At 30.3% G+C, this 25,743-nt stretch overlaps 2 protein-coding genes across 5 annotated transcripts; one reads left to right on the top strand and one right to left on the bottom strand.

The window, feature by feature from the left end:
- Positions 1 to 24,056, bottom strand: LOC141455598 (uncharacterized). 4 transcript variants are annotated; one of them, XM_074130770.1, is made up of 15 exons: positions 23,917 to 24,056; positions 16,046 to 16,137; positions 15,878 to 15,912; positions 14,441 to 14,539; positions 13,492 to 13,654; positions 12,041 to 12,180; positions 9,764 to 9,867; positions 8,544 to 8,749; positions 7,119 to 7,260; positions 5,180 to 5,372; positions 4,944 to 5,066; positions 3,796 to 3,936; positions 3,382 to 3,519; positions 2,182 to 2,268; positions 1 to 470 (listed from the first exon to the last, which is right to left on the bottom strand). In XM_074130770.1, exons 3-15 carry the CDS (start codon positions 15,896 to 15,898, stop codon positions 309 to 311), a joined length of 1,719 nt encoding a protein of 572 aa, XP_073986871.1. In that variant the 5' UTR covers positions 15,899 to 15,912; positions 16,046 to 16,137; positions 23,917 to 24,056; the 3' UTR covers positions 1 to 308. The 4 variants fall into 4 exon arrangements, with proteins under 4 accessions (XP_073986871.1, XP_073986870.1, XP_073986868.1 ...); XM_074130769.1 differs by having other exon boundaries at positions 15,878 to 15,915; XM_074130767.1 differs by lacking the exon at positions 23,917 to 24,056 and adding an exon at positions 17,061 to 17,339 and having other exon boundaries at positions 15,878 to 15,915.
- On the top strand, positions 17,557 to 24,067 carry LOC141455600 (uncharacterized). Its single transcript, XM_074130774.1, has 7 exons — positions 17,557 to 19,177; positions 20,240 to 20,645; positions 21,002 to 21,352; positions 22,280 to 22,379; positions 22,482 to 22,589; positions 23,664 to 23,819; positions 23,920 to 24,067. The coding sequence occupies exons 2-7, from the start codon at positions 20,251 to 20,253 to the stop codon at positions 23,974 to 23,976; spliced, it is 1,167 nt and encodes a 388-aa protein (XP_073986875.1). The 5' UTR covers positions 17,557 to 19,177; positions 20,240 to 20,250; the 3' UTR covers positions 23,977 to 24,067.
- Positions 24,068 to 25,743: the final 1,676 nt, after the last annotated feature.

Here is a 25,743-nt window from a genome sequence, read left to right on the forward strand (position 1 = left end):
TAAAAATGATCTAGGTTTAATGATTAAAAAATAACAAACGCAATCTCTAATAATTTTCTGCCTTCACAGATAATTAATTAGAATGGTGAGATGGGTACATACTGAGGAAGTTATGGCGAGGTATAAGTAAATTCTAGTCTTACCAAAATGATAATTGACCCATTAAAAAAAGTTTGTTTTTATTACATAAACTGAACAAATAAATTAATTACTGTATAAATATACACACGTAGATATATATTATATATATATATGAACAATGGGAAGCTAGATTTCATTTAATCTGTACATTTAATCATTTTGTTTGTTTAGGTGAGTAGTTTACCAGTTACAATTTCATATATCATTTTTTGCCTAATCTCTGGCATATCTTTTTGTAAAAATGTAAACTTGGCTCGTCGTGAAAGAAATTCAGCAAATGTACAACAGAATACTCCACAATCGCTTCCATTCATCTGCTGGGGTATATCCTATGAAAAAAATAAAGAAAAAAAATCTTTTTACAAATATTCAAAGTCAACCTGTTAATAATTTGATTAGTTATTTATTTAAAAATGATTGCTATATATCGATACAGACGTAGCAGGCATAAAACAAAGATTTTTTTTTTTTTCAGATAGATATGTGAGAGAATCGATATCTAACGATGAGTGATAGAAGGTTATGTTAGCAGGATACGTTTCAAAAGGTTCTAATTACTTTGTGCGGGAAACACTTATTTACAAGGAAAGAAAGTAAAATAATGGTGTGCAAGATTTTATTGGGTGTTTTTAATTGAACCTCTTATTGGCTAGATATTTGTGTTTGTTTTGAGATTTACTACTATATATATATAATATTTTCTATATACATAGAAGTAGAAATGCACTAATTATTCAAACATCAAACAATCTAAACAAAAACCCAATTATTCAATCTCAGAAGATGGAGGAAAATCCAAGAACAGACCGGCAAGGATACACGGACGAACTCATCTAGCCCAGAAAGGGAGGTCTCCGAGGGCAAGTCGAATCTAAACCTCCCAATTACTTCCTTAAAATTTAACTGTAGTGGAAAAAAAAAAGAAGCAAAACTCCTTTAATAACTGTGGTAACACTTAATGTAAGGACTTTGATGAAGATAGATATATTGAACTTGAAAATGCTTTGGATGAAACGAAAATAAATATTTTAAGAATCTGTGAAATTAGACGAGGATCGGGAAATAGTTTATAAAAAATCAGGATATATTTTCCTTCATTACGATTGTACTGATGGTGTTACAGCTATTGGATTCCTAGTAAGAGAATATTTAATGCATAATATAGAAAGGTTTCACAGCGTAACAGACAGAATTGGGCTTCTAAAAATTACATAAGAACAAAATAGAAATATAACTATAATTCAAGTTTACACCTACAGCACTTCTAGAAAATGCGAAGAGGAAAGCGATCGTTTCTATAATGAGTTGGCCAACATCTTGAATGGACAAAAAAAAAAAAAAACCGACTATAGGATAAGGAATGTTGAAAGAAAGAGAAAACGTTGCTTAGAAGATAGTGCAATTTGCAGAAATCTCGTGGTCCAAACATATTCAAGACATACAAAAGTGTCTTATCATTGGGAGAGGCCTTTGCTCGCTACGTGCCTGGTTTCAAGCTGAGTGACTTTAGTTTCTTTTTTATTTTTCGGCTTTCTATTCTAAAAGGGTAGTTTTTGTCTAGTAAAAATGCGATATATTTAACTTATAATGAAATTATGCATGAATAATTTATTTAATTATTTTATTGAAACCAATAAAGGCCCAAGAATCTGTTAGTGTTAGTTTCGTGTTTAATTATGTTCCTTGTACACATCGCCAAAATCCAAGAATCTAAACAAAAGCCTAATTCTCCAATCTCAGAAGATGGAAGAAAATCCAAAAACAGATCGATGATAGAAAATAAGCTTAGCGAAATTATTGATTGTGCAGTGGCTAACTCTGCGAATCCAACCACTTGTAGGACTCCAATAAAATGATTTCTGACCTAAAATGTTGAAAGACAGAGAAAATATTTAGAATTTGAAAAACAGAAACCTTAAGGATGACAGATAAAGAAAGAAAATGGGAAAATTCGTTTACATCAGAATTTTTTTTTTTCCCAAAGAAAAACCTGATAAAATTAATAATGGTTTCTACAATAACATGAAACTCCACCCATACCTTAACGTTATTCTTGCTCCAGGCCTCCATGTTGAACTGTTCACCTTTTTTATCTTTGTATTCTTCAATTATATACTCCTCAAGTTTCTGAAATTAAAAAAAAGAAAAAAAAAAGACCTACATTATTATCACTACTAAATTCTGTCAATAGAATTCTCAGAGATGACGGAAGCTTTATGAGGCTGGCTGAAAGCTAGATTAGTAATTATATCTGATATACGCAAATTGTTAACTTAAGAAATGCAGCTAGTATAAAAGCAGATAATGCATCTTAAAAGGCCTTTATAAAGTTTCTGCCAGCTTTAACTCATTTTCTTGAAAGAGGTTAACTTTATTTACTAGGTAAGAGAGTTAAATTTTCTATTTATTCCGTTTTCATAGATAACTGCCATTTTGAGGCCCCCCTGAGTGTTTTTTTTAAAAAAATAAATTGGTATCTATATAATATACAATTAGTGTATTAAGACTCTAGAGGGAAATCTGTTTCTCCTCAAAAAGAATTCTGCTAAACAATTATTCGAATAGAAACTTAAAAGTCAACGAGCATGGTAAGTAAATATAATTAGGTACTAAAGGAATAATTAAAGATTATTGCCAATTCCAAAGTTACTAAACATTCAGGACAAACAAACCCCGAAGCTTATTGTGAACAATGTTTTATTAGTCCCGAAGATGAACTGGTCCTTTAGGAGGAAAGCTTGGTGGTAATAATAGTTCTTTCCTTTGGAATAACGATGAGATAATTTACTCCTTATTTAAACAGTACCATTAAACACTATTTTGTTCAGAGCAGATGTAATAAAATGTTTTCGATACTATTACAAAATCTTTTTAATGTTACGTTTAATTGATACAACGTTCTTTGTTCCCAAATCTTCTAAATTTATTTCTTTTAAACAATCCATTAATTGTGACCTAACTATTTAAATGCTTCGGCGGAAACTATGCTTTCAAATTAATACGATTTTAGTCCCTTCCCTACAAACAGTTATTAGAATTGCTTTACTGAAGCTGGTAAAAATCTAATTCGTGGTACCAATAGCCTAAAACATTTTAAAATTTACTTTTCTTTTCTACTTTTTCACAACTTTTTTGCAGTTAAGTATAAGAGAATTTGTACAGAAATTTTTTGAAACATAAAAAACAATCATGCAATGGACGATTAATTAATTAAACAAAAAAAAAATGTAAGACACTTACATTTAAACACTGATCGTTGGTAGTTCCCATACTGTCATAATAATTTATGGTACGATTAACGAAATCTATTGCTGCTAAACACCAATGCATTTTAAGATGCACAGGAATCAATATAAGATCATGTGCAAATATATCGATCTATAAAAGAAATATAAATTAAACTTACTTTATGGTATTGGATTTGGATATTAATCATAAAGAAAGTAAGCATTTAAAGAATGAAGGTGACTTGAACTTGCCAATCGAGTTGTGGACAATGCACTAAAAATGGCAAGCGAGATTTGTCGACTACAGAGGGTTTAATAAAGTTGTAATAAACATACAAAACAAAAATCCAAAAAAATGTTTGAATATGGATTGAAATAATAATAATTATGTTCATAACTACCAATTAATTTTTTTATGATAACTCACTTTTCTTGTCCACCGTCTAACTCCAGAGTATCCAGAATTTAACAGCCTTAAGTAGAAGAAAGTACTGAAACTGTAGCATTTTGGAAGACTGGAATTTTCTTTGGACCTCTCCGTGATTAACGTTATATAAAAGTTGATAACCTGAATCACACAGAATAACAAAAATCTATGATTTGTTTGTTGTTGTTTTTTTTACTCCATTTAATTGAATAAATTGTGTTAAACATCTTTATATTGTAGTTTCACCAGGTGGTTGGTTACACGACAGACCTTCACTCTTCAGTAACTAACAGTAGTACATAACTGAGTTTACACTGTAGAAGCAGCTGATTCCTCCAACATGAGGCTAATGCTAAGTCAATTTTTTTTCCCTCGTAGTATTGTTTTAAAAATTTATGAGAAGATGTGGGCTTTTGTAAAAATAAGACTAAACGACGATTAAGAACACTTTTGAGGAAAAATGTGCTTTTTTCCGTGTTGTACAGTCTAATTACAATTGAATTGGGATTAAATTTTCAATTTCACTACAGAAAAACAAGTAAAAGCAGGTTTTTCATATTATATTTGTATTCTCTGCCTCCAAAGTACCTACGTGGTACCAAAGAAGAAATAAATTCCTGCCATAATCGGAAAATATTTTTCCGTACTTTTTTCTTGTATACAGTTACTATGATTTTATTTAAACGGCAATGTGATTACAATAAAAAAAAAAAATCTACAACTTATATTAGCAAAATTCATTTCAGAAAATTCGAATTGAATTGAAATTGAAAGAAAAATTCAAAAACTATTTCTTATTTTCCTTTTTCTGAAAGGGACTACTCTATCTCTTGTGTACTGTTAAGGACAGTTAAATATTTTACAAACATTAAATGTTAATGTTAATAATCATAATTACAATATTAATTAATATTAGTCAAATATTCCGATTTCGAAAAATATTAATGAATAGAAACTTGAGAATAGTAAAGTATAAAAGAGGAATGAGCGTTTACGGAAGTCGATTAGTTTCTGAGGTATTTTACTTTGCAGAAATCAAATCAACTTTGATTCAACTTCAGCCTAAAATTTTCTCTTTCAAATTGAATACAAATTTTGCCACCATTTTTATAAACTAATTTATAAGAGTATTAATAAAAAAAATTTACCTCGTCATTCAGCCAATTTAAGCCAGTAAGTGTGTGCACATCCGCCCGCTTAATGTTATAATTGTATTTACTAATCAGAACTTCATTAGCCGGGTCTTTTCTTGTTGCTTTTTTCACAACGCACTGAAAAATTTATTTAAAGATAAATAAATAATCTGATGAAAAGTCCACTTATTGACAATAATTAAGTTTTGGAAAATAAATATATCATATTACAAAAATTAAAAATACAATACCAGCATTTCTTGGGTAAGCTGAGGTAGAGCTTCATCAAGAACTGATTCTGTGATTTCTAGATGCCTTGACAATAGTCTAACTGTGTAATCATTAAAGTTGTTTCTATTCCTTTCTGAGGCGATTTTCAATTCCATGGAGAGCATTTTTATCATTTCTTCCATTTCTGCTTTTTTATCTTCATATTGACGCATGCTGAAAGAAAATTGCAGGGAATGAGTTTAATTTACTAAGTTTTGGTTTCACTTGTAAAGTTGTGTAAAACCTTAAAAAGAGTTACAGTCTGTAAGATATAACTCTGTTTAAGATTAGTAAATTGTATTTCATAACCAAAAACTTCTAACCCTTCATTTTCATGTATGTAATTACGAAGAGATAACAGATTGGGCGACAAGCCTGGCTTGCCGGTAGTTATGAGTGAACTAGAAACGAAAAGGCTCCGACGAAAGATGGACGACTTAGGGTACGTTTACAACGGAGCTGTGAACATAGATGATAGCAGTGATGGTAGCAGTGAGGCATCAGCGCTTAAAGAAAAACATAATACATTCAAATGTGAGCGTGCACAACGAAGCTGCGACTAGTAGACTCATACGCGCTGGTATAAACGAGCATAGATGATAGAATTAAATTTTTCATTTTTCTGCTAGCTGAACTCCAGTATCGGAGCTTCAAAATGGACGTAGAAAAATTAATTAGTGCTGTATTTACTCATTATTTTTTGTTAATATTTTATTATTTACTTTTAAACAATATTTTGTTTTTTAAATCGTGCTTACATTTATTTTTATGTGTATTTATTTGTTTTTTCTCAATAAAACCATTACTTACCAGAGTAAACACTAGTTTTACTCCTGTGGTTATAGGATTTCCATGACAATTTTTCCAAAGTTTTCTTAATTTTGACCTTATTTTTTCTAAAATATAGTCGAATGTGGGTGGACCCAACCTCACATATTCAAAAAAACGATCCGGATAATTTCTAAGTTCCTTATATAAATAGTGAAATTCACCCAGAGTACTTCGTTTTTTATTTATGGGATGTACATGATATTTTATAAAGCGTTTTTTCTTTAAAATATACCATTTCGTTGCTGCTGAACATAAAACCTCTTCTTCACTACTCGACATGTTGCATGTATCACAGCTCCGTTGTGCACACTAATCAGCGATTATATTTTACTCTATCAGTTATCATCTCTGCTATCATCTATACTCACAGCTCCGTTGTAAACGTACCCTTAGGCTGGAAACATGGAGCGGTGAGCAAAGCGGCGATGATAGCGAAAAGCAAAGCGGCGACGATAGTGAAGAGCAAAGCGGAGAAAACAAATACTCTCTATAGATAGCGCTGCTCTATCTTCGCTTTGCTCTCCGTTATGCGCGGTCCCATATGTTAACTTGTGTTTGATTTCGCCGCTTTGCTCGCCGCTCCACTAAGTTTCCAGCCTTAGGTGGAGAGTACTCCTGTACACCTGCTATCTGTGGAGCTTTTGGGCTTAAGATAGTTAACTACATGAAGAATCAATCTATCGTTGCTAGCCAGGCCATATGGCAAATCCGCATTCAAAGATTGTTAAAACGAAGATAGTAATCCAAGAAAAGAATTTGTGATAAAGGCCTGGTTAACAAAGCTGTATGTCTCAAGAGACAGAAATGCTAGACTTATTAAAGCAAACCAAAACAGGATATACTGGGCCAAGAGAAATAATCCCGTGAGCAAGCAATCTGAAGCAGGCCACACCGTCCTTTCTTGTCAGGTTAGGTGGCATTCGTCCACCAGGTTCAATCAATATTTGCCATCGTTTGCTTACTGGCAGCACTTCACTTCTGAACGGAGACGTACAGCAGAACTCAAAAAATACGAACGGGGAAATTAGTTGCCCTCTTCAAGAAGTTGGGCTCAATGTACAATACTTTAAAACAAAAGTCAATACTTACATATCTGAAGTCCAATCTTGATCAGCAACTAAGCTCTTTGCTTTTATTTTATCTTCTAAGGAATTTACTTTTGGTACTGAAGGAGTTTTGATAAATTGTACAGAATCATCGTCATCCTCTTCATCATCATCATCATCATCATCTAAAATTTTGGAAAAATTAAAAAAAAATGAATTAAAAATCTACGTACATGAAATTTAAATCAAAAATTAGGAAAACCGTAGGAATTTCATTCGAGTGAAACCACTTTCGAATAAACTAAAAAATTGAATCATCCTCTTGATGAAAGTTTTACTTCAGGGCGAGGGAATGGTTTGCTCGGTTTATCGAAGTACAAAGTTTTTAGCTTTTTAAGATTTTTGTTTTGTTTTTGAAAAATTTTTAGTCATACAAACTGTAAAGCTCCTGCTTTTCGTATCAGAAAGAGCATTAATTCAGTAATTTGATTTTCAGGGTTAGTTTTGTATTTTGGTTTCATTACTTTATTTTAGAATTAGCGTTATGTAAATATGTAAGTCAAATTAAGTTGTTTTAAGATTTATGAATTGGGAAAAGTTAAATAAAATTTTCTCAAGGAGGAAAATGAATAAATGAATTACTGTACTGGTCAGCGGACTAAAGGTGTGGGAACCGCTGAGTCGACACCGTATATAAAACTGGGCTACTGCCCCGCCAGGGCCTCACTTGTTTTTCGGAGGGGCCAGTTTTCTTGCGGAGGAGCCCGTGGTCTTGCGAAGGAGCTCAGTTGTTTTTCGGCGGAAGGAAGACCCATGCTGCCGAAGGGGTTCGTCGGCTGGCTGGTGGCAGTGAGTTGTAGCCCAGTAGTATTTTAATTGTGGTATTTGTTGAGCCCCAGAGTGGTCGACTCAGTGGTTGCAAGGACGGAATTGGTAACTTGTGTGTGTATGATTGCAATTTTAACTTATTGATGTGTTAAGGCACTTATTGTAATATGTAGAGGCGATGTTAGATATATAATTGTATGGTAATATTCAATTGGGTTGGTTTATGTAATAAATAAGGGATGAATCATTGGGTATAATTCAATTTGGTTATTTGTAGATAATTTGTTTGTGGATTTTGTTATTTAAATAAATTCTGTAGCCAAAACTGTAATTCTCTGGAGTTGTGATTGGAGTGAAACCACTTCCGTTTCCTCAAATTGCGCGAGTCAAGGGCGGCCAGACCCTTACACAAACCATTTCCTAATAAACAATTTTTAAGACTTTCAGGATTTGAAAACGGATAATGCCGGTGAAAATTCATTCGGCATCATCACTTTACTTACTAGTAAGAGCAAAACAGTAAGAGAAAAAATAAAAAAGGAAAAGTATTGAAGCCCTTATCAAAAAATAGTAACTGAAACAAAATCATCGAAAATTATCCCAAAAAATTATTGTTTTATTAAGTTTTCAGAAAACTAACCTAAAGATATGATCTGCCTAGATCTAGAAATGTTCACTTCAATGCCAGCCAGTGAAGGTCTAACCCTTCTCCTGTTAGGCCCTTTCTTATCCAAAGTGGAATTACTAACTCCAGCACTGTTGTTATCACCTTCTAAAAGTTTTGCAACCCTATCAACACTTCTGGTTGTAACGCCAGATGAAGATGCTAGTTCTTCTTCACTATCGCTGAAATAGGGAAAAATTATCCAATTTTAAAAATTGTAAAAAAAAAAATTAATAAAACATTTGTCTGTAATAATAATTATTATTAAAACATAATCTGCTTTGACCTTTCCCTAATCGCAGTGTAAACATTTAATTTTTTTTTTTTTTTTGAAAAATTAGAATTTGTTCGTTTGTTTCTAAATTTTATATGTTAGCTGTAATAAAATTATTCTGTTGAGGGAAGTATGACGTCGCAGCTTCTCAAGAACTTCACTTAAATATTAGTTCTGTAAAAAAGATGTTTTTACTTATTTGGCAACTACCTCCATAGTTACAAAAAAAAAAACTGGAAAAACTGTATTTGTATAGTATATTTGAAAATCTACCACCTCATCATTTTGGAAACTTAAGCATTATCCAGAACCTTAGAATAGGAAAAACTTCGCTCCTTTCTTAGAACAGTCATTCATTAAATTCGATGTTCCTACAAAAATCGTTTCAACAGTACTAAAAAATAAATGACGTGTAATATTTAAAGTTCAAGAAAATCATTGGCACCATTTTCCACAACAGTAAAGAAGCATACAAATGAGTAGATAACTCATTCCATTATAATTTTTTGAATTTTTGTAACACATTTAATTCCTAGCAGAATATGTATGTTAATGTTATGACAAGATCGTTTTTTAAAGTGAATTGACACTCTGCTCTTCTTAGAATTCATTAAAAAGTGCCGCTTATCAATCATAAAACAGCAATGGAATCTACTGATCAGACAGGTCATAATGTATGGAACATAAAATGCTTATTTTAGAAGGTACCACAATAACAGAAATGATGGACAGTTACTCCTCCAGTTATCTGATAAAGAGAGTACATGAATAAACTCGTCTAATTATTTGTAGAATCACTCACGATGACAAGCTTCGCAGCAGCACCTCTCTAAGCGGCTTTGGCGCATTTACTTGCACTTTCAGCTATTTTTAACGTTTTTTTTAAAATAAAACAACTTGAAAATAAATAAATATGACTTACGCTGTTAAATCAACCGTTACGCCTGTGTTGGTAGCAGTCTGTAAAGGCTGTGGTTCCTTACGTATGTACGAGTTTAACATCTTGGAATATGCATCATGATCCAGCTGGAATTATAATAAAAATAAATAAATAAAACTTTACTAAGAATTTTGTGCTTCTTGGCTTTTTCTTTGGTCATAATCATTAGAATATTAACGAAAAGATCAGTAGGTTTGTGACCATAATACTTCATTAACTCTTTGCGGCTAGGTGGGTTAAAAACTGTCCCACCTTTTGCTTTTGCTGCATGGTGGGATATATTTTAACCCACCTCGAAAAGTTGAAGTTATTCATACATACAGCTTAATATGTTATTTAAAGTTGTTCATTCAGTTGGCAGTGCTATGCACTAATGGTAAATGCGTAAATAAGTGAAGGGATGATTACATATGTAAAATAATAGAAATGAATGTTTATTTCCATTTTTTTATAATAAAAGAAATCCTGTGCAACTAGGGCTTTTAGTTTCTTTAAAATCGTGTGCCTCAAAGAGTTAAGTGCCGAATTTATAAAGGGATAGGTCCCCAAGGGTTTATCTCTGCCTAACAATATATACAGCACTTTTATTCTTGTCCCTTGTGATTACAGACTTTTAATGAAGCAAACTCACAATGATGATAAGTCTGAAGATCATGTACTTACAATTCGTTGTAATCCAACATATGCACTGCCGTATTTAGAGAACATTAAAGAGCCCAGAACAATACTGCAGTACTTATACTGAACAAGGGAGAGGAATTTATTGTCCGTTATAATAACAGAAAGAGAAAGTAATTAAAAACAAAACAACAAATCAAATGATTTTATCCATCATAGCAGGCATGTTTATTGTATCCCTGTCCAATTTCGGACTTTTATGCAGCATCAGAGGCAGTTTAATCAGTTTGGTAAAGTGATTTCGACTTCACTTGCTCACTGAGTGAGGGAGGTTACATGGTGTACCATGTGTTAAATGAATCGTAAAACATTTTGTAAAAATAATGAAATAAAATTACTGGAACCTCGTATTTGTTTAAGAAATCTGTATGTTTTGTGCATTTGAAATGTTTTAAATTTGTAATTAATCAACAAGGGTAGAGTTTTTGTATTTTATACAATACAAAGAGGGGGGACGCTTACTGAAGCAGAAAAGATTAAATTAAACTAATTTCATTTGTCCTGGAAAATAATAATTGTTAAATAAGATATTGATGAATATCGGATTCTTAATAATTTAACAAACAATGCGTATATAAGTAAAATCTTATTAAGTATTTAAAAGTATATGCAACCCGGCAGTAGTATGAATACACTAAATGTTATAATTTTTTTTTTTCTTACAGTGTCTGTGTTTATTAAAGTCTGCTTTTAAAGATGGAGTTTGTTGTGCATACTCCGATTGATGATAGTAGGGAATTTTCAAAATTTATTGTTAGCAACCTTTATAGTAAAGGACTTTTGATACGTAGTTGTGCAAATTGAGGGTATTACTAGTTTAGATAAACTAACCCTTTAGTAATAGTGGGATTTATTTGTAAGTAAAGTAATGCCTATTTTTTTCAGGCGGGCTTTAAGTCAAACCACCAATTAGGTGTCGCGGACGGAGGCTGTTAGCAAACATACTTTACTGTAAATTTCTTTTATTAACCATTAAATAAAATCCATTTATTAGTAGGTGAGTTTTTAAGATAATTAGGAACGCCAGTAATGAGAAGTGAGAAGTACATTACGTCTAAGAAATATTTTCTTCTATTTTTACAGATCAACCAATGGATAGAGTTAGTGTGAGCTAAAAGTCGGTCTTTCTTCAAATGAAAAGTAAAACGAATGCATAAATTTAGCGTTCTGTATGACTTCGAGGTCGTTGTACACAAGCAATAAGTAGTCAAGTTGAAGAAGCGTTACGAGTGTGCAACTTGCAGAGATCTGTAGACAGAATTTGTTTTAGATTAAAATGAACAATGTTCAGTAAATTCTGTTTGAAATGTCTTTTATTTGTTCAGTCCAGGAGCCAGCTTACGTGCCGATTAAGGAATAGGTACTAAATTTACTTCTCGATTAGACAACCAGGTTGTTCGAAACGTTTACTAACTGGATATAACATGAAAACTTGACACGAACCACCAATGTGAATTTAAAAAAAAAATCCATTTACGAAATGCTCATTTGAATAAGTTCAAATGATTGCAATACTTTCTTTTTTTGCAGCACTAAGATTTTTATTAAGAAAATGCAATTTAAAAAAAAAAATTATAATACCTCCTTTTGTAAACAATTTGATCGTTGAAAACTTGCGACAGCATCATCATTTTGACTTAAACTGGAACGTGATTGTTTGTAAGCCATTGTAGTTAGGTCTGTAGGCCAACTGTTCTTCAAAATATTTTTTGGATTAATACCTAAAAAATTTTCAAAAAAAATCAAATAACAGCTCTAAAATAGCGATGAAAAAAGTATATAGATTTCTCTTATTACAAATTCAACTAAAGAAAGAGTCAATATCAACGTTTTTATATGAATACAAATCAAAACTTTGATTATAATAAGAGCAAATTTGGGATTGGTAAGATTAAAAAGTCTAACTAAGAAAGAACGACTTGTTTAAGATCATAATTATCTTTAGTACTGGGAGGATGTAAAGATTATTAATTAAGCATTAGAAGGAATTCTTTCCAAACTTGAGATTTTTACAATGACAACTTGAGAATAAAAAGTTCAGCAAAAGTTATTTTATCTCCATATACACTTAACAACTAAACAATTCGCTTAGAGCATGAGTTCTTAATATGGGTACACCCGTACACAGATTTCAAGAAGTCCGTAACGCTACATCCTGACGTTTGGAGGTACAAACGTTATGAATGAAAACGAATGGCTATTAAAAGTAAGCGCAACAATACTTCAAAACTATAACCTAACCCAAAATTACTAATTATTAGTTCTATAAAAAAAATCTCTTTTAATTTTAGTGTTTTACGTGCATTAAATAACGAGATAGGGTTCAAACTGACTGATGCCTATAAAAATAAAAGAACACCTCACGTCTGCCCAAAGTAAAAATTTATCAAAAGGCATCGAATTTTTTCGCACGAAAACTCAATTCGATAAAGCAGAGATGTACATAAACTAATTTTAGTTTGTGCTTTAATTATTCTTACATAGATAGGAAACCGTGGTACAAAAAATGTTTACTCTTCACTTAGAATGAAGAGCCTAAAATTATCTACCTAAAACAACAAATATGTGTCTTCATTTGCATAGTATATAAATTCCCCTCCCAAAGGCAGAAGACGAATGTATTCTAAAAGCTGAGTATAAAATAAACAAATAATACATTAAAGCTGAATCTTATAATTTTTTAAAATATTATTCTGTCATTAGTTTTTAAAATGTAAATTAAAATCTAAGAAGCTTTTTAGCAAAGAGAAATTATTGCCGATTTTGGTCTAATTTTTTTACTTATTTTTGCCAAGCTTTCAAGCGAGGGGATTGGATCGTCTTCAAGAGTCATACTGATTAAATTGAAAATGTCAATTTGCTTTTTTTTGTAGGGCAATTTTAAATTAATCAATATAAGCCCAGAAGACCTTGTCTTCGAACGAAACCTTGGCAAAGATAAATAGAAAAATTGGCAATAACTTCTTTTTCTTAGGTGAATCAGTTATTCACCTAAAAATAATGATCAATTTAAATAATAGAAATGCACTTACTTTTGGGCGATAATTTATTATCATTTGAAGAATTTATGCCATTATTTATTTCAACTTTATGTTTAGTTCCACCAATAGACTTTCTTCTAACTCTGTGTGGAGATCGAACATGTTGAGGGGGACGATATAGACTTTTAAATTTATTTGGCGTTTCTTCAACAAGCTGAAATTCAATTTCACAGTTGATCAGCACACAAATGTCAAAAATTCTTGTAACAATTTAAACAAAAATTGTTTTATTAGTTGTTTAGAAACAATTAAGAAGGCGTACACAATATAAACTCAAATGTAAACGAACCAACTCGCTTAAGCTTAAAAGTTCTCTGTTTCTAAATATTCTGAAACAGAATTTTCTAATTTCTCGCATATTTCCTCAGATATGAAAAGAATTAGAAAAGAAATTAGAAAGAATTGAAAACTGCCTCAGTAGAAAAATTTTGGTCTGAATACAAAAAAAAAGAAAAAAAAAAGCGTAAACTCACCCACTAATTTCACATTTTGTTGTCCAAGGTAAGACGTACGTATATTGTACAAAAGTATTAAGGAAAATTAATTATAACTATACGAAAGATTATATGTGTGAAACATTTCTTAGTTCTAAAGCACATGTTAAATAGTTAACAAGTATATAAAATTGAAAATGGTTTAGAGCTTTTCCAGAACTAGAACAGTAAATTTCAATAATCTTTAACTAAAATACAAAGAAAAACAAATTTAAAGCTTCAAAAATTCGAAGAAGCTACTAACTACAATTGCTCACATTCCAAGAAATTTATCAGCTGATGCTCAGGCATTTACAAGTAACAATTCTCTTATAAGTTATTTGAAAAACTTCGAACCATATATTTCCATAACCTATTATTTTTTTTTTTAATAATTAACTGACATTGAGAAGTTATTAATTAATATATATTATTCAATAAAACAAAAAATTAAAATAAGTACATACATCAACAACTTCGATAGGTGCTTGCCAATTTTCTTTTGATGACAACTGAAACCTCCATGGGCGTGCTTTTTCAGCTCGCTTTCTGGTCATTCCTTCCGTCTAAAAATATTTTTTTAAATCAAAGCACACAAAAATTTATGATAATTGAAAGCAAAATTTTAATCTAATTTTAATAAGGACTTCAAGAAAAATAGAAGCACAAACAAATTATTTTTGCATAATACCCAGAACACAATCTAACCAGAAACGGGTTCTAATTTCAAAAACAACCTAGAAACCTAGCGTCTGGAAATTGTTTATCTAATCGATATTTAATTTTTTTGGGGCCAAAAAAACATTCTTTTAGACGACGAAAAATATTTTGCTAATAGAGGGGGGACATTCAAATTTTATGGATAAACAGATTAACAATCTTAAATTTATAATAACTTTTGATCAACTGAACAGAAATTATTAGGAGCGAAAAATTCAATACTACTTTGTCAATACTGCGATAACTGATAATTTTTCTTCTAGAAAATACTGAATGTTTACTGAATATTGTGTAAATATTTTATCCTGTAAAACTACGTAAGGATCTTGTGAGGCTGTAATAACCAAGTGTTGCAGATAATCTAAATTCATGATGCTAAATTGTAGTTTTCATTCAACTAATTTCATAAGGTTAAGTGACTTTAAAAAAAAATAAATAGAAGTTTTTTGCTTTTATTACAGTTAACGAAAATGAAATGAAAAAAGCGTAAAGTCAAGTGATTGAGGCGTGGTGCATAATATTTTCGGGTCTTTAGGTAGAGATGCAGATCAACATTGGTGAAAACAGTCATTGATTCGATCGACGGGGACTTGGTCTGTCTTATCAGACTGAATACATTTATATTTTCCAGGAATATCGCTATTAAATGGTTTTTTTTTTTCTGTCTGCTTTTAATGTAACAATATAAGATTGTTTTTAAGTACACTTTTCCTTCCTTCTAAAGGCAGAAGTTAAATACCCTTAAAAAGAAATTCGATACATGTATCTTTTTCCATTTCCTACATTACAAAATTATAATTGACCGAGCTCAGTCTAAAAATTGGGGGAATTTTCTTAGATTTGTATAATGTGCAGTAATGTATGTCATAAATGGAAACTAATGAACATACGATTTTTTTTTTGTATGCCACTGTAATATTGTTATATAATAATCAGCACGTACATTACTTTTATCTTACTGCATATTATTATTATTATATAAATGTTTTTTGCCCTACGTTTATCTTGCACTGCTTATGTTCTTTTATCACACTAAATAACTTTAAGATTAAAATTACCAATTTCACAGAGCTAGGAATCTTCTGATTCTTTTGCAACCAATATATTATCAAATTCAACCTATTTAATCTTTAAAATTAGATCATAGCAACAATTTACAACATCTTGACGTGGAAATTAATTACCTGAGTTTTTGCACTTTTCATGTGAGATGTATCATCTCCTGAAAACAATAAAAAACTAAAATAATAGATTCTCTTTTAAAGGGGTTAATTATGAACAGGCTTTAATGGATATGATTCAATATATATTAGTTTTGTATTTAAATAAAAGCTTAATATTTGATAAAATACCTGGTAAATGAGTATTAAATAACTTCAATTTCTTGGAACTGCATATTACCACATCGTCGTCATCATCCTCTGTTATATCTACTATTTGATCCCTGTAAATATTTAAAAATGAATTTGAAAAGTTTTAATAAACAGTTGACTTTAATAATAATAATATAATGAGTTATACATAATAAACATAAAAAAATTGCAAGTTAAAAAAAGAACATTTCCTTGTACAAATCGCCGGCTAAAAGAAAATCCCTCAGAAAACAGACATGAAATAAAAGTCATAGTGAAGTCTGTTATTTCAAAAGTTACGAAAAACAAAATGTTTTTCGTTCACCTATTTCAATTACCTATTTTAACAAATTCATGGCACACTTTACGAAAAAAATCACCCCCAGAGCAGCGAAACATTGCGAAAATAAAAGAAATGAAACATAAGAACAATCGGAAGGTCCTCAGATCAACGCTTTTGTCTTCTTTATAAGAATTATTAACCATTTTTTTCGAGAAGGTAAACATCCTAGTATGAAACTGACCTTAATCTACATTTTAAACACAAAAATTCTAGGGCCTTACATTTTTTTAAGGCAGTTTTACAAGGGTTCAAAAAGTGTTAAATTCTAATGTTGAACTCTTCAAAAACTCAAAAAACAAATTGGACAGTTCACAATAAAATAAATGAGAAAAACCTACTAAATTAAATTTTCAATGCAATTAAAAAAGAAAAAATAAACTTTCCGTACAATACAAACTGCTGTTCTGAAAAAAAAAATGTTGCAAATCTTTCAAGTAACTTCATGCAATAATCAGCAACCCTAACACAGAATTCTGAGCGTCCAGTTCAGATAGTACTGCTTTCTAGAACACTATTATTCTCTCCCAATTATGATTTATAAGGACAACCAAATAAAATTACATTTAATAAAAAAAAAAACTTCTCTTGTCAACAGATCTTTATTTAAGAAGTTTCAAGTCCTCATAGATGATTAATTTTTTAATGAAATATCAAATACTTAAAATCAATTACCTTGGTCTCTTGGCAGTGTTAACTAGTCTAGTCTGCGGCCAAAAAAAAGATGAAATATTTGTTATAGTTGTGCATACTCTTTGAAAGAGTTCGTACATTTGAACGTTATTATAAAATATTAAATGTGAATATCAACTTTCTGGTCATTTATTCCTTATTCCAAATGAATGCATAACATGTCAAATATTTCCTTCTAGTGTAGTCACAAACAAGTCACAACTTAATCCATCATAATTCGATACTGTATAACCTGACGCCCAAGCTTAACTGGACCCCTTACAATAACCATTCTGCCATCTTTATTTCTGGACTTACGCCCTTTACAAAATCAGAATAGAATTCTAAAATTTTTAATGTACTTTCCAAATAAATTGTTCACAGTTCGCAACTAATTAAGTTATAATACCCATTTTGTTTCTGCCAATGCCTAGTAAAAATATTTTCAAATTGATTATGATCGTTCTCCATTTTTAAATTTAAAAAATATGAATTAATTGGATGACCCTTTATTTCTGAAATAATTGCATAAATATGAAATACTATAGAAATATAAAATTGAATTTTTACACTCAGAAGAATATCTTTTGTAGAAATTTTCAGGTTGTGAGAGTGATAATTGAATAAAAGTTCCCTTCACAAAACCTCTTTGACAAAATAAAATTAGTTAATACCCGTAGGTTTTTGTGCATATGTAAGTAGTATTATTTAACAAAAAAAAAGTGTAGCTTTTAAGAAAAACGCATACAAAAAGTAAAAGACAAGCAGAATGAATTTGCATTTTTTGACAACCAACTTTATTCAAATAATTAATTTAAGCAACATACATATGTACTTAAATGGAATAAAGAAAACTTACGGCATATTTTATCGAATGAATACTATTTTTGGACAGGAAAATAGAACTGGATCCAATTATTGAGTTGGGGTTTGAAGTGTCAGTGTTTCTGCCATGCACCACTATGGTACAGATAATTTTGACGATATTAAGTTGTAAAAACTACTGCAGAAGTGCATTATTGCGTAATTTGGGTAAAACTAGAAGAGATTGTATAAGTACTACGATTAGAAGACCTAAAATTACAATCAGCACAACAAATTGGTTGGCCACGTTATGAAATTTGAAGGTGAACGTAACTTCAAACATTCCTGGTATCTAGGCCCACGGATAAAAGGTGAAGAATACAATCAAATGTTGGGCAAGTTAAAAGGAAAATCCCTAGCGAGGATTAGAGAAGCGCCTTATAATTGAAAGGAACCTATAGAACGGAACTGCTTCTCCATGCTTCCATCATTATGTAGAAAAAACTTGTCTTCTTCCAATAAAATGTAATATCTTCCACTAATACAATAAAAGCGATAGACGTAAAGGGCGCTGAAATGACACTTGATGAAGTATAAAATATTCTCCGAAGCCCTTTTAAAATCAATTTTCACAGAAAAAGTTTTCAAAGAAAGTGATGGCTTCTTGTATTAGTTTTTTTTAGTTGGATTTTTTTTTTAAATAATGAAAAACCAAAAACAAAACTCGCAATTTTTGCAACATATTTAATATATAATTTATAGAAGCAGATCTGTACATTTAACAATAATGAAACTTAAAAATATAGTCTATTATCGCTTCCAAAATCCATCCAAAATAAATTTTTATTAGTAAATGTTTGAAAATACAAGTTACGAGATCATTTGGAATTCAAGAGAATACTAAGTTTAAAGACATTCTTGTGAAACCATTTCCGAAAAATTAGTGAGAAAAAAAAATGTTCACAATCTAATAAAATATAAAAAATTAAGTATTTCGATAATTTTGCCTTAATAACCTATGAATAGTTTATACTATCGCAAAAATTGATTTAACGATAAAGCAGAAATAAATCCAAATGACTAGCATGTATATTTTAAATAATAATTACATAGAAAACTATGATGAAGGGTCTATAATGGGTTACTAAAGTAATTATTATTTATAAAGGATTTCTCAAACATTATGGGTCTCCTGCATTATGGACACGTTACCAATTAGGTCCATCAATTTACGAATTATAAATCACTATGTATCCAGGATAGAATTTACAGAATATTGACAAATATTTAGACTAGAATATTGTCTCTTTTGGCAGGTAAGTTAATTTCTTTCTTAAGCAATGTTTAGTAAAGGATACATTAAAAAAATTTAGAATGTTTTTATTTCAGAGAGAAATAATTAATGTTTCTTTGAATTGAGTTACCTATATTTACATAAGTACTTAACATGAAAGTACTGTATTAATGAGAAAAGATTATGTTTAACTTACTTTTTCTATTTTCATTTATGAAAATGTTTAATTGAAACCAAACACTGCAAATCGAAAAAATATACAAAAAACATAGTTTTTCTTGTAACATTGTACTATTATTACCGATGGTACTCTTTTCTAAATAATAAAGAAAACATTTCAAACAGAAAGTTCGAAAAAGGCGTTTCTAGTGGACAGTTTCAATAATTATAGAAAAATTAAAAGTCATATTTTTCAGTTGAACATTTGGCAAATCGACAATTTAAGAACTGTAAATTCTGACCGTATTTAACGTTGGACTTGAAATATGAAAATAGAAAATCTATAGGACTGCAATTCTTTCCCTTACTAAGTGACTGTAAAATTTGCCCATTGTCGACTACTACCTCTCTTTAAATTTTCAGATTTAACAACACACATGTAATTTAGATGATAGAATTGTACAGCCCACTGAAATAACTTGTTAAAAAGAAATTTAAGCCTATATCTACCCTATAAAACATTTGTTTGTATTTTTCTTTCAGTAAAAAAAAATTCCAAATAAAAGTATTAATCTATTTGTAGTTAATCAGCAAGCCATTTTTAAGAAAATCGTTGTGTTGTTTTCAAGAAAATTGCAGAAAACTTAAACAATCGTAAGTCTCCGGTTGTGAGATTTTAACTGATAATTTTCAAATATATGCTCAAGCAGTATGTATTACTTCAGATTATTTTTGTGTTTGTTTTTTGCGATTTCTTGAAGAAAACTCAATGTGGAAAATGTGACCAGCTCGTAATATTGCCTCTCGCAAAGCTGAAAATTTTGTAATTAAATTTTTTTATTTTTATTTTCAGAGAATCTACGCATGAAAATAGTACAAACAATCGACAGTCTTTCAAGCAATTATTTTCTTTGTTTTATTGCAGATATTAAGATAATGGCAATACCCAAGGATGATGATGATGAAGAAACAGATGCCTTCATACCAATGGGGTTTATGCTAAAATGCATGGAAATTTCTGGCGTATTATTTACTAAAGAGAAAAGATCTACCAGAAGGGCTCGCTTTTTATCAGCCTATTATGCCATATCCGTAATAGTAGGCTTTATACCTCTAACTTTAAATCTTGTCTTCAACATAGATGACTTTTTCAATCAAGCAATGGAATCACTACATTTTATTCTCGCTGGAGCACACGCTACCTCAAAACATTTCAATATGATGTTTAAACAGGATGAATTCATGGAGCTATTTGATGAAATTAGAGCACTGTGGAAAGAAGCGGAAAGTAAACCATATCTTAGAAAATATGCACGCAAAAAGAGTAAAAGGTGAGATGCTGGAATTTGTTTTTATTAACAATTTACCTTTAAGAAAGCCTAAGCTTAACAATTGAAATTGAGATAAATGGAAAATAAAAGGTAATCTTTAGAATTTCTATACAAATTTTAACCGTAGATTTATTATAATGTATTTTTTAAGTAATAATTTATACAGATCCGATTTAAAGGTTACAAAATAAAAAACTTTTGGATTTTACGTTTTTTATAAACAATATCTAGGAATTACCTAGTTTTGTCCAGTACTTTGTTGATAAAGCTCTGAATGAGGATATGACAGGGGAGAAGATTGATCTTGTTGCAATTTACATCATCATAATTAATATCAATAAACTTTTTTTCCTTAGGAGTTCAAAAGTGGTTAAACTTTTATACAGCACCTTGCCATTAACATTCGTCGTATGTTCAGTAACAATGACAATCTTCAAAAATACATTATTAGGTAAAAAAGATTTACCAATACAAGTATGGATACCACTTGATTTGGACCGTCATGGAATGATTCTATGTTCAATACTTCAATATTATGTAATTACAACCGGCTTTATGGCATATCTAACGAATATATTCCTGATGCTAACTATATTTGATCATATCACTCTTATCATGAGACTATTCATCAAAGAATTAAGTATGAATAGAATCTGGACAAGACAAGAGAGAATCAATGTTTACATTACACATTCCAGAATAATAAAGTTAGTATTTTTAATTTTATTTTTGAACCTATGATTTAAATCATAATCGTTGGACAATTTCTAATTATTTCTTCCTTCGTAGCATGCTTGTTTCTGACCAATTTTGAACATTCATTTTATCTTCAGAGATTGATTGTCTAGAAAAATGTGACTTTCAGTTAATTATATAACATCTGTTCAGTTTCATTAGAATTAAGACAAGTCATAAGCATGCAATGAAATCAGTGAAGAATAGTTTTATTTAATTAATTGCTTTAACTGGTTTCAGAGATTTTACTAAAATTTTCTGTTTTTACATTTGAGATAACATAACGCAAGTGAAAAGTTCTGCTGTGATCAAATCAAGTCGATCAGTAACATTTTCGATGCCAAAATTCTCAAGCTTCATACCTATATTATGAGGCAAGAGAAAGTTACGAAACAATACGATATCCATGTGCTCTCTTAAACTTAATTAATCGTCAGCTAGTAAAATTGAAGCATTCACAAGGCAAGTGAAATAGGCTTCTTCTGAAATCAGGTTTTCAGCTTTCTTCCTAAAGAGACGCCAGTTGTGTGAAAGAGGGCTGTCTAAGAAGGTAGAGGGCCTTTGATCATGGATTGATTTCTTGGTTCGTAAATTTCTTATTGGCTAGGAAATTCAATTTTGAGAATTATTGGACCTTCCAGAATTATCTCGGTTTGTCTCGACATCACAAGTTACTCCCGTTTAAGGATAGTTCCTCTATAATGAGTATACATATCTTTCCCCATGTAACAGATTATACCTTCTCTTTAAGATGAAAGAGTGGTGGTTCAACAATCAATTTATTTTTTGAAGCAGTTAACTACAACTTGAGAAGCATTTCAATGCTTCAATCTTAAAGCATTAAAAATCATTCACCTCACTTTTCAATGAAATGATTCCTTAATTTATTACGTTTTTAGGGTTATAATTAAATTAAGAGACCTACTAGCAGCACAGTGGCTCCTGGAAACTCTGCTATCAGCTGCACAGATTACCTTAAGGGGGTACATGTGTTTAAAGGTAAATTACATTCTAGATTAGAATTCATTAACACCAAATTGATTGTAATTTTATTTAAAGTTGATTTTGAAAGATTTTTTTTTTTTTTTTTTCAATTCTTAGACAGCAAAAGAGCATGACGTAATGTTTCTTTATTCGTTTATTGTTCTAATTGTAATAATTTGGGCCATTTCACTTACATATGTGGAAGGAAGTGAGATAACTATATTGGTAAGTTATACTCATTTTAATAAACTTGACATGAATCAAACGGTGTTTCTAGAGAAAAAAAAGTGGTTTCATGAAATTGGTCTCAGTCTTCTAAATGTGATAGGCAAGTTACTTAAAAAAATTTCGCATACGGCTTTAACGATTTTCAATCTTATTATAAACATTTAGGGTCTTTCACGTTTTTTGAAAGTTCAGCAGTGAGAATTAATTGTAGGAGTTTTTTTGACAAAGGGTTCGTAACTTGTACTTCGAATTAATCAGAATCCATTTGTCAGAAAAGCTATAATACAGTATTTGAACATAATCATTGACGGTAACGATTTGTTTGTCTGTCTTTTCCCGGGTGTATGTAGGCTCCGAATAAAAGACGACCAGAAATTGATTTCTTAGAACAGAAAGTTTGATCTTGCTAATTAGATAGATAATAAGAGCTGTTAGGGTTTGTGGGGGCCCCGGAATCAAGGAAGGGAACCAATTAACTTAGAAATACTACGTCTTTGATTCTTTTTTTATAATGTGACGCAATACCTTATAGAAGGGAAGGGATTAGCACAGGATTCTTACGCGGAGATGCCGCTTGAAGCTTCAGTCCGGAGAAGGTCAGTGTTGTCTGAAACGACAGAACACTTGCCGGAGGCCCGCAGTGCATTGAAACTAGCTACAGAAGTCAATGACCTTGAATGTTGACTCGCGTTAAATTAAAAAAAAAAAAATAATAATAGATCAGTCTTGTTTGTTAAAATGAAATAAAAAACTCCTAATCTACAAGGACATAAATAAAATGGCGTAATTTTAATTTGTACCCTCACCAATACACACTTCATAAAAACCACTTTATCTTAGTTAAGTCATCAACTTAAAACGGATATTGCTGATAAAAATTCAAAATAAAGAATCTGTACAATTCTTTCTTTAGAAAAGATAAGTGTAGGTTAAAAATTCCAAATTTGATGAAGGTTTGCTAGGCAGAACTTTGAGAGTTATTGTAACACTAGTTTCTATGTATTCATACTTCAGATACCAATATATTTCCCCACCAAAACCTAATTATTTATGAAATATACATGCTTTCAGGGAGAAAGTATTCATGATGCAGTTTACGGTTTACCCTGGTACAATGAAGACATCCAAGACAGAAAAGAATTAGTATTCATGTTGACAGCAACCAGCAAACCGTTGGATTTAAATTACAGATCATTTGTATTATTTGACAGAGCTCAGTTTCTGAATGTAAGTATTAATATTTTCAAAATGATTTATGTGAAAATTTTGTTATTTAAACTTGCAAAGCAAATAAAACATTTGTTTATTTATTTTTCATGCTTACCAGATTGTAAGGGCATCATTTTCATATTTGACTATGCTTCAAGTACTAGATTCTTCTTAATTATGGCAATGTTTATTCAAAGAAAATATTGTTACTGAAATAAATAAAATTATATTAATCACTTTAAACTTATAAATGCATTTAAGAAAAATGCAATTTGTATGGAATAAAATGTATATATTAGTTGAAACTTTGAACTGTAAACACTGCACTGCATAGAATTTAAAAGTGACGATTTATATTAAATAATAAATAGATTAAAAACAATTTAATGCTTAAAAAATGTAGCTTGTTTATTTCATTTATTTTATTAAAGTAATAAATATGCAAAACACCATTTTTTGAGTTGTATTTATTTATTCTTTTGAGAAACCTGTTATTAAATCTCTTTTATTTCATTTTTCGTTTAAATCGAAGATTTGTTTTTAATTATTTACAGCTAAGAATAATCTCTGTTACGAAAAAAACAAGTTAGACGTATCTCCAGCTTAAATTCCTTTGAAATACTCTTAATTTAAATTGCATTCGTAATAATTACAATTAAGAGATTATCTTTTTAATTACTTTCGCTTTAGTAATATGAATTAACCAGAATAAAAATTAAAAAAAACCATAAAAACTTTTCATTTTTAAATATTTACTAAATCCTTTTCTCTTTTAATGATCACAGATCTTCCAGTAATTATTCTCATTAATTCGGTTATTGCTTCTTGATCTAAAAATGGTCCGAATGAAGTTTGTAAATAAATTTCTGCAAGATTAACTCCTGGTTTTGTCGCTAAAGCATTTTGTGTAAAATAATTATTTATATCCATTATCAGTATTATGACAGACTGTGAAGAAATACAGATAAAAACAGTTAATTGTATTAATTCTTATTGAACTACTTATTATACTAATTCACATTATCACCAAAGCAAAATAATAAAATAAATACGCAATTTTGGCAGCTGCCCTAAAAAAGATTTTCCCTTGAAAAAAACTTCGTGTTTTTATTATGGATGTAATTTTTAAAGACCTATAGTACGAATAATAAAAATTAAAAAACGAAAAATCACTTCCGTAAAACTATTTTTTGAATTCAATACGTTGCTCCTGATGAAAAAGACAGTTTCGAATGGCTGATTCGATTGTAAGAATTCTGTTTGCTAAAATAAGATAAAGTGGTTATGAAAGTTGAAATTCTCAAATTTTCTTTAAAATAAAAAGCACAAAATGTGGAATAATTATTATTGGAAGATTAAATCTTTAAATAAAAGAAACATCAACTTTTGAAAAATGTAATTATCAAGCTTTCTTAATCCTGTAGCTTAAATCTTTAAATGATCATACAATCTATAAATTAAAATAATTTAAAAAAGGCCATCAATCAAACTTACCCTAGGAATTGGTGAGAAAGCATCATCAGCGATATTGCAAAGAACGGTGCTGACTTGAGGATGTACTGCTTCAAATTTGTCCACAACAACAACTTTATAAGTTTGTATCCTTTTCAATAGTTTCTTGTGAAATATCCAATAATCTTCAAATGCTGAATATCTAGATCCTTTAATAAAAATTTTTTCTAGATCATAACTAGTCCAATTGTAACCATAAGTTACTAATATAAGAAGTGCGATAGTTTTAGCCAGATTTAATGCCGTGTAGTAAGCATCGCTTGGTGCTAGTAACAATAAAACAGCTGGTCGTTCAACATGCTTTTTCATCACAGTTAGTACACCATTCATCAGTATGTTCAATGTGTCTTTTGTCTGGGCTTTGTAGATAGGCCTGGAGAAAATTAAATAAGCATACTAACAACGTGCAAGTTTCTGATTGGTAACGTTG

This window comes from Rhodnius prolixus, unplaced genomic scaffold (genome assembly GCF_049639745.1).
Source record: "Rhodnius prolixus isolate KJV_2025 unplaced genomic scaffold, Rpr scaffold_4, whole genome shotgun sequence".
Classification (NCBI taxonomy): Eukaryota; Metazoa; Arthropoda; class Insecta; order Hemiptera; family Reduviidae; genus Rhodnius; species Rhodnius prolixus.

Coding starts and splice junctions, on each gene's coding strand:
- LOC141455598 (XM_074130767.1), bottom strand. CDS start 17,158: ATGTACGAACTCTTTCAAAGAGTATGCACAACTATAACAAATATTTCA. Junction 13,655..14,440: donor CACCTATCGAAGTTGTTGAT/GTATGTACTTAT, acceptor ATTGAATTTCAG/CTTGTTGAAGAAACGCCAAA. Junction 5,067..5,179: donor AGCTTACCCAAGAAATGCTG/GTATTGTATTTT, acceptor TAAATTTTTCAG/TGCGTTGTGAAAAAAGCAAC.
- LOC141455600 (XM_074130774.1), top strand. CDS start 20,251: ATGGCAATACCCAAGGATGATGATGATGAAGAAACAGATGCCTTCATA. Junction 21,353..22,279: donor ACACATTCCAGAATAATAAA/GTTAGTATTTTT, acceptor TTACGTTTTTAG/GGTTATAATTAAATTAAGAG. Junction 23,820..23,919: donor ACAGAGCTCAGTTTCTGAAT/GTAAGTATTAAT, acceptor CATGCTTACCAG/ATTGTAAGGGCATCATTTTC.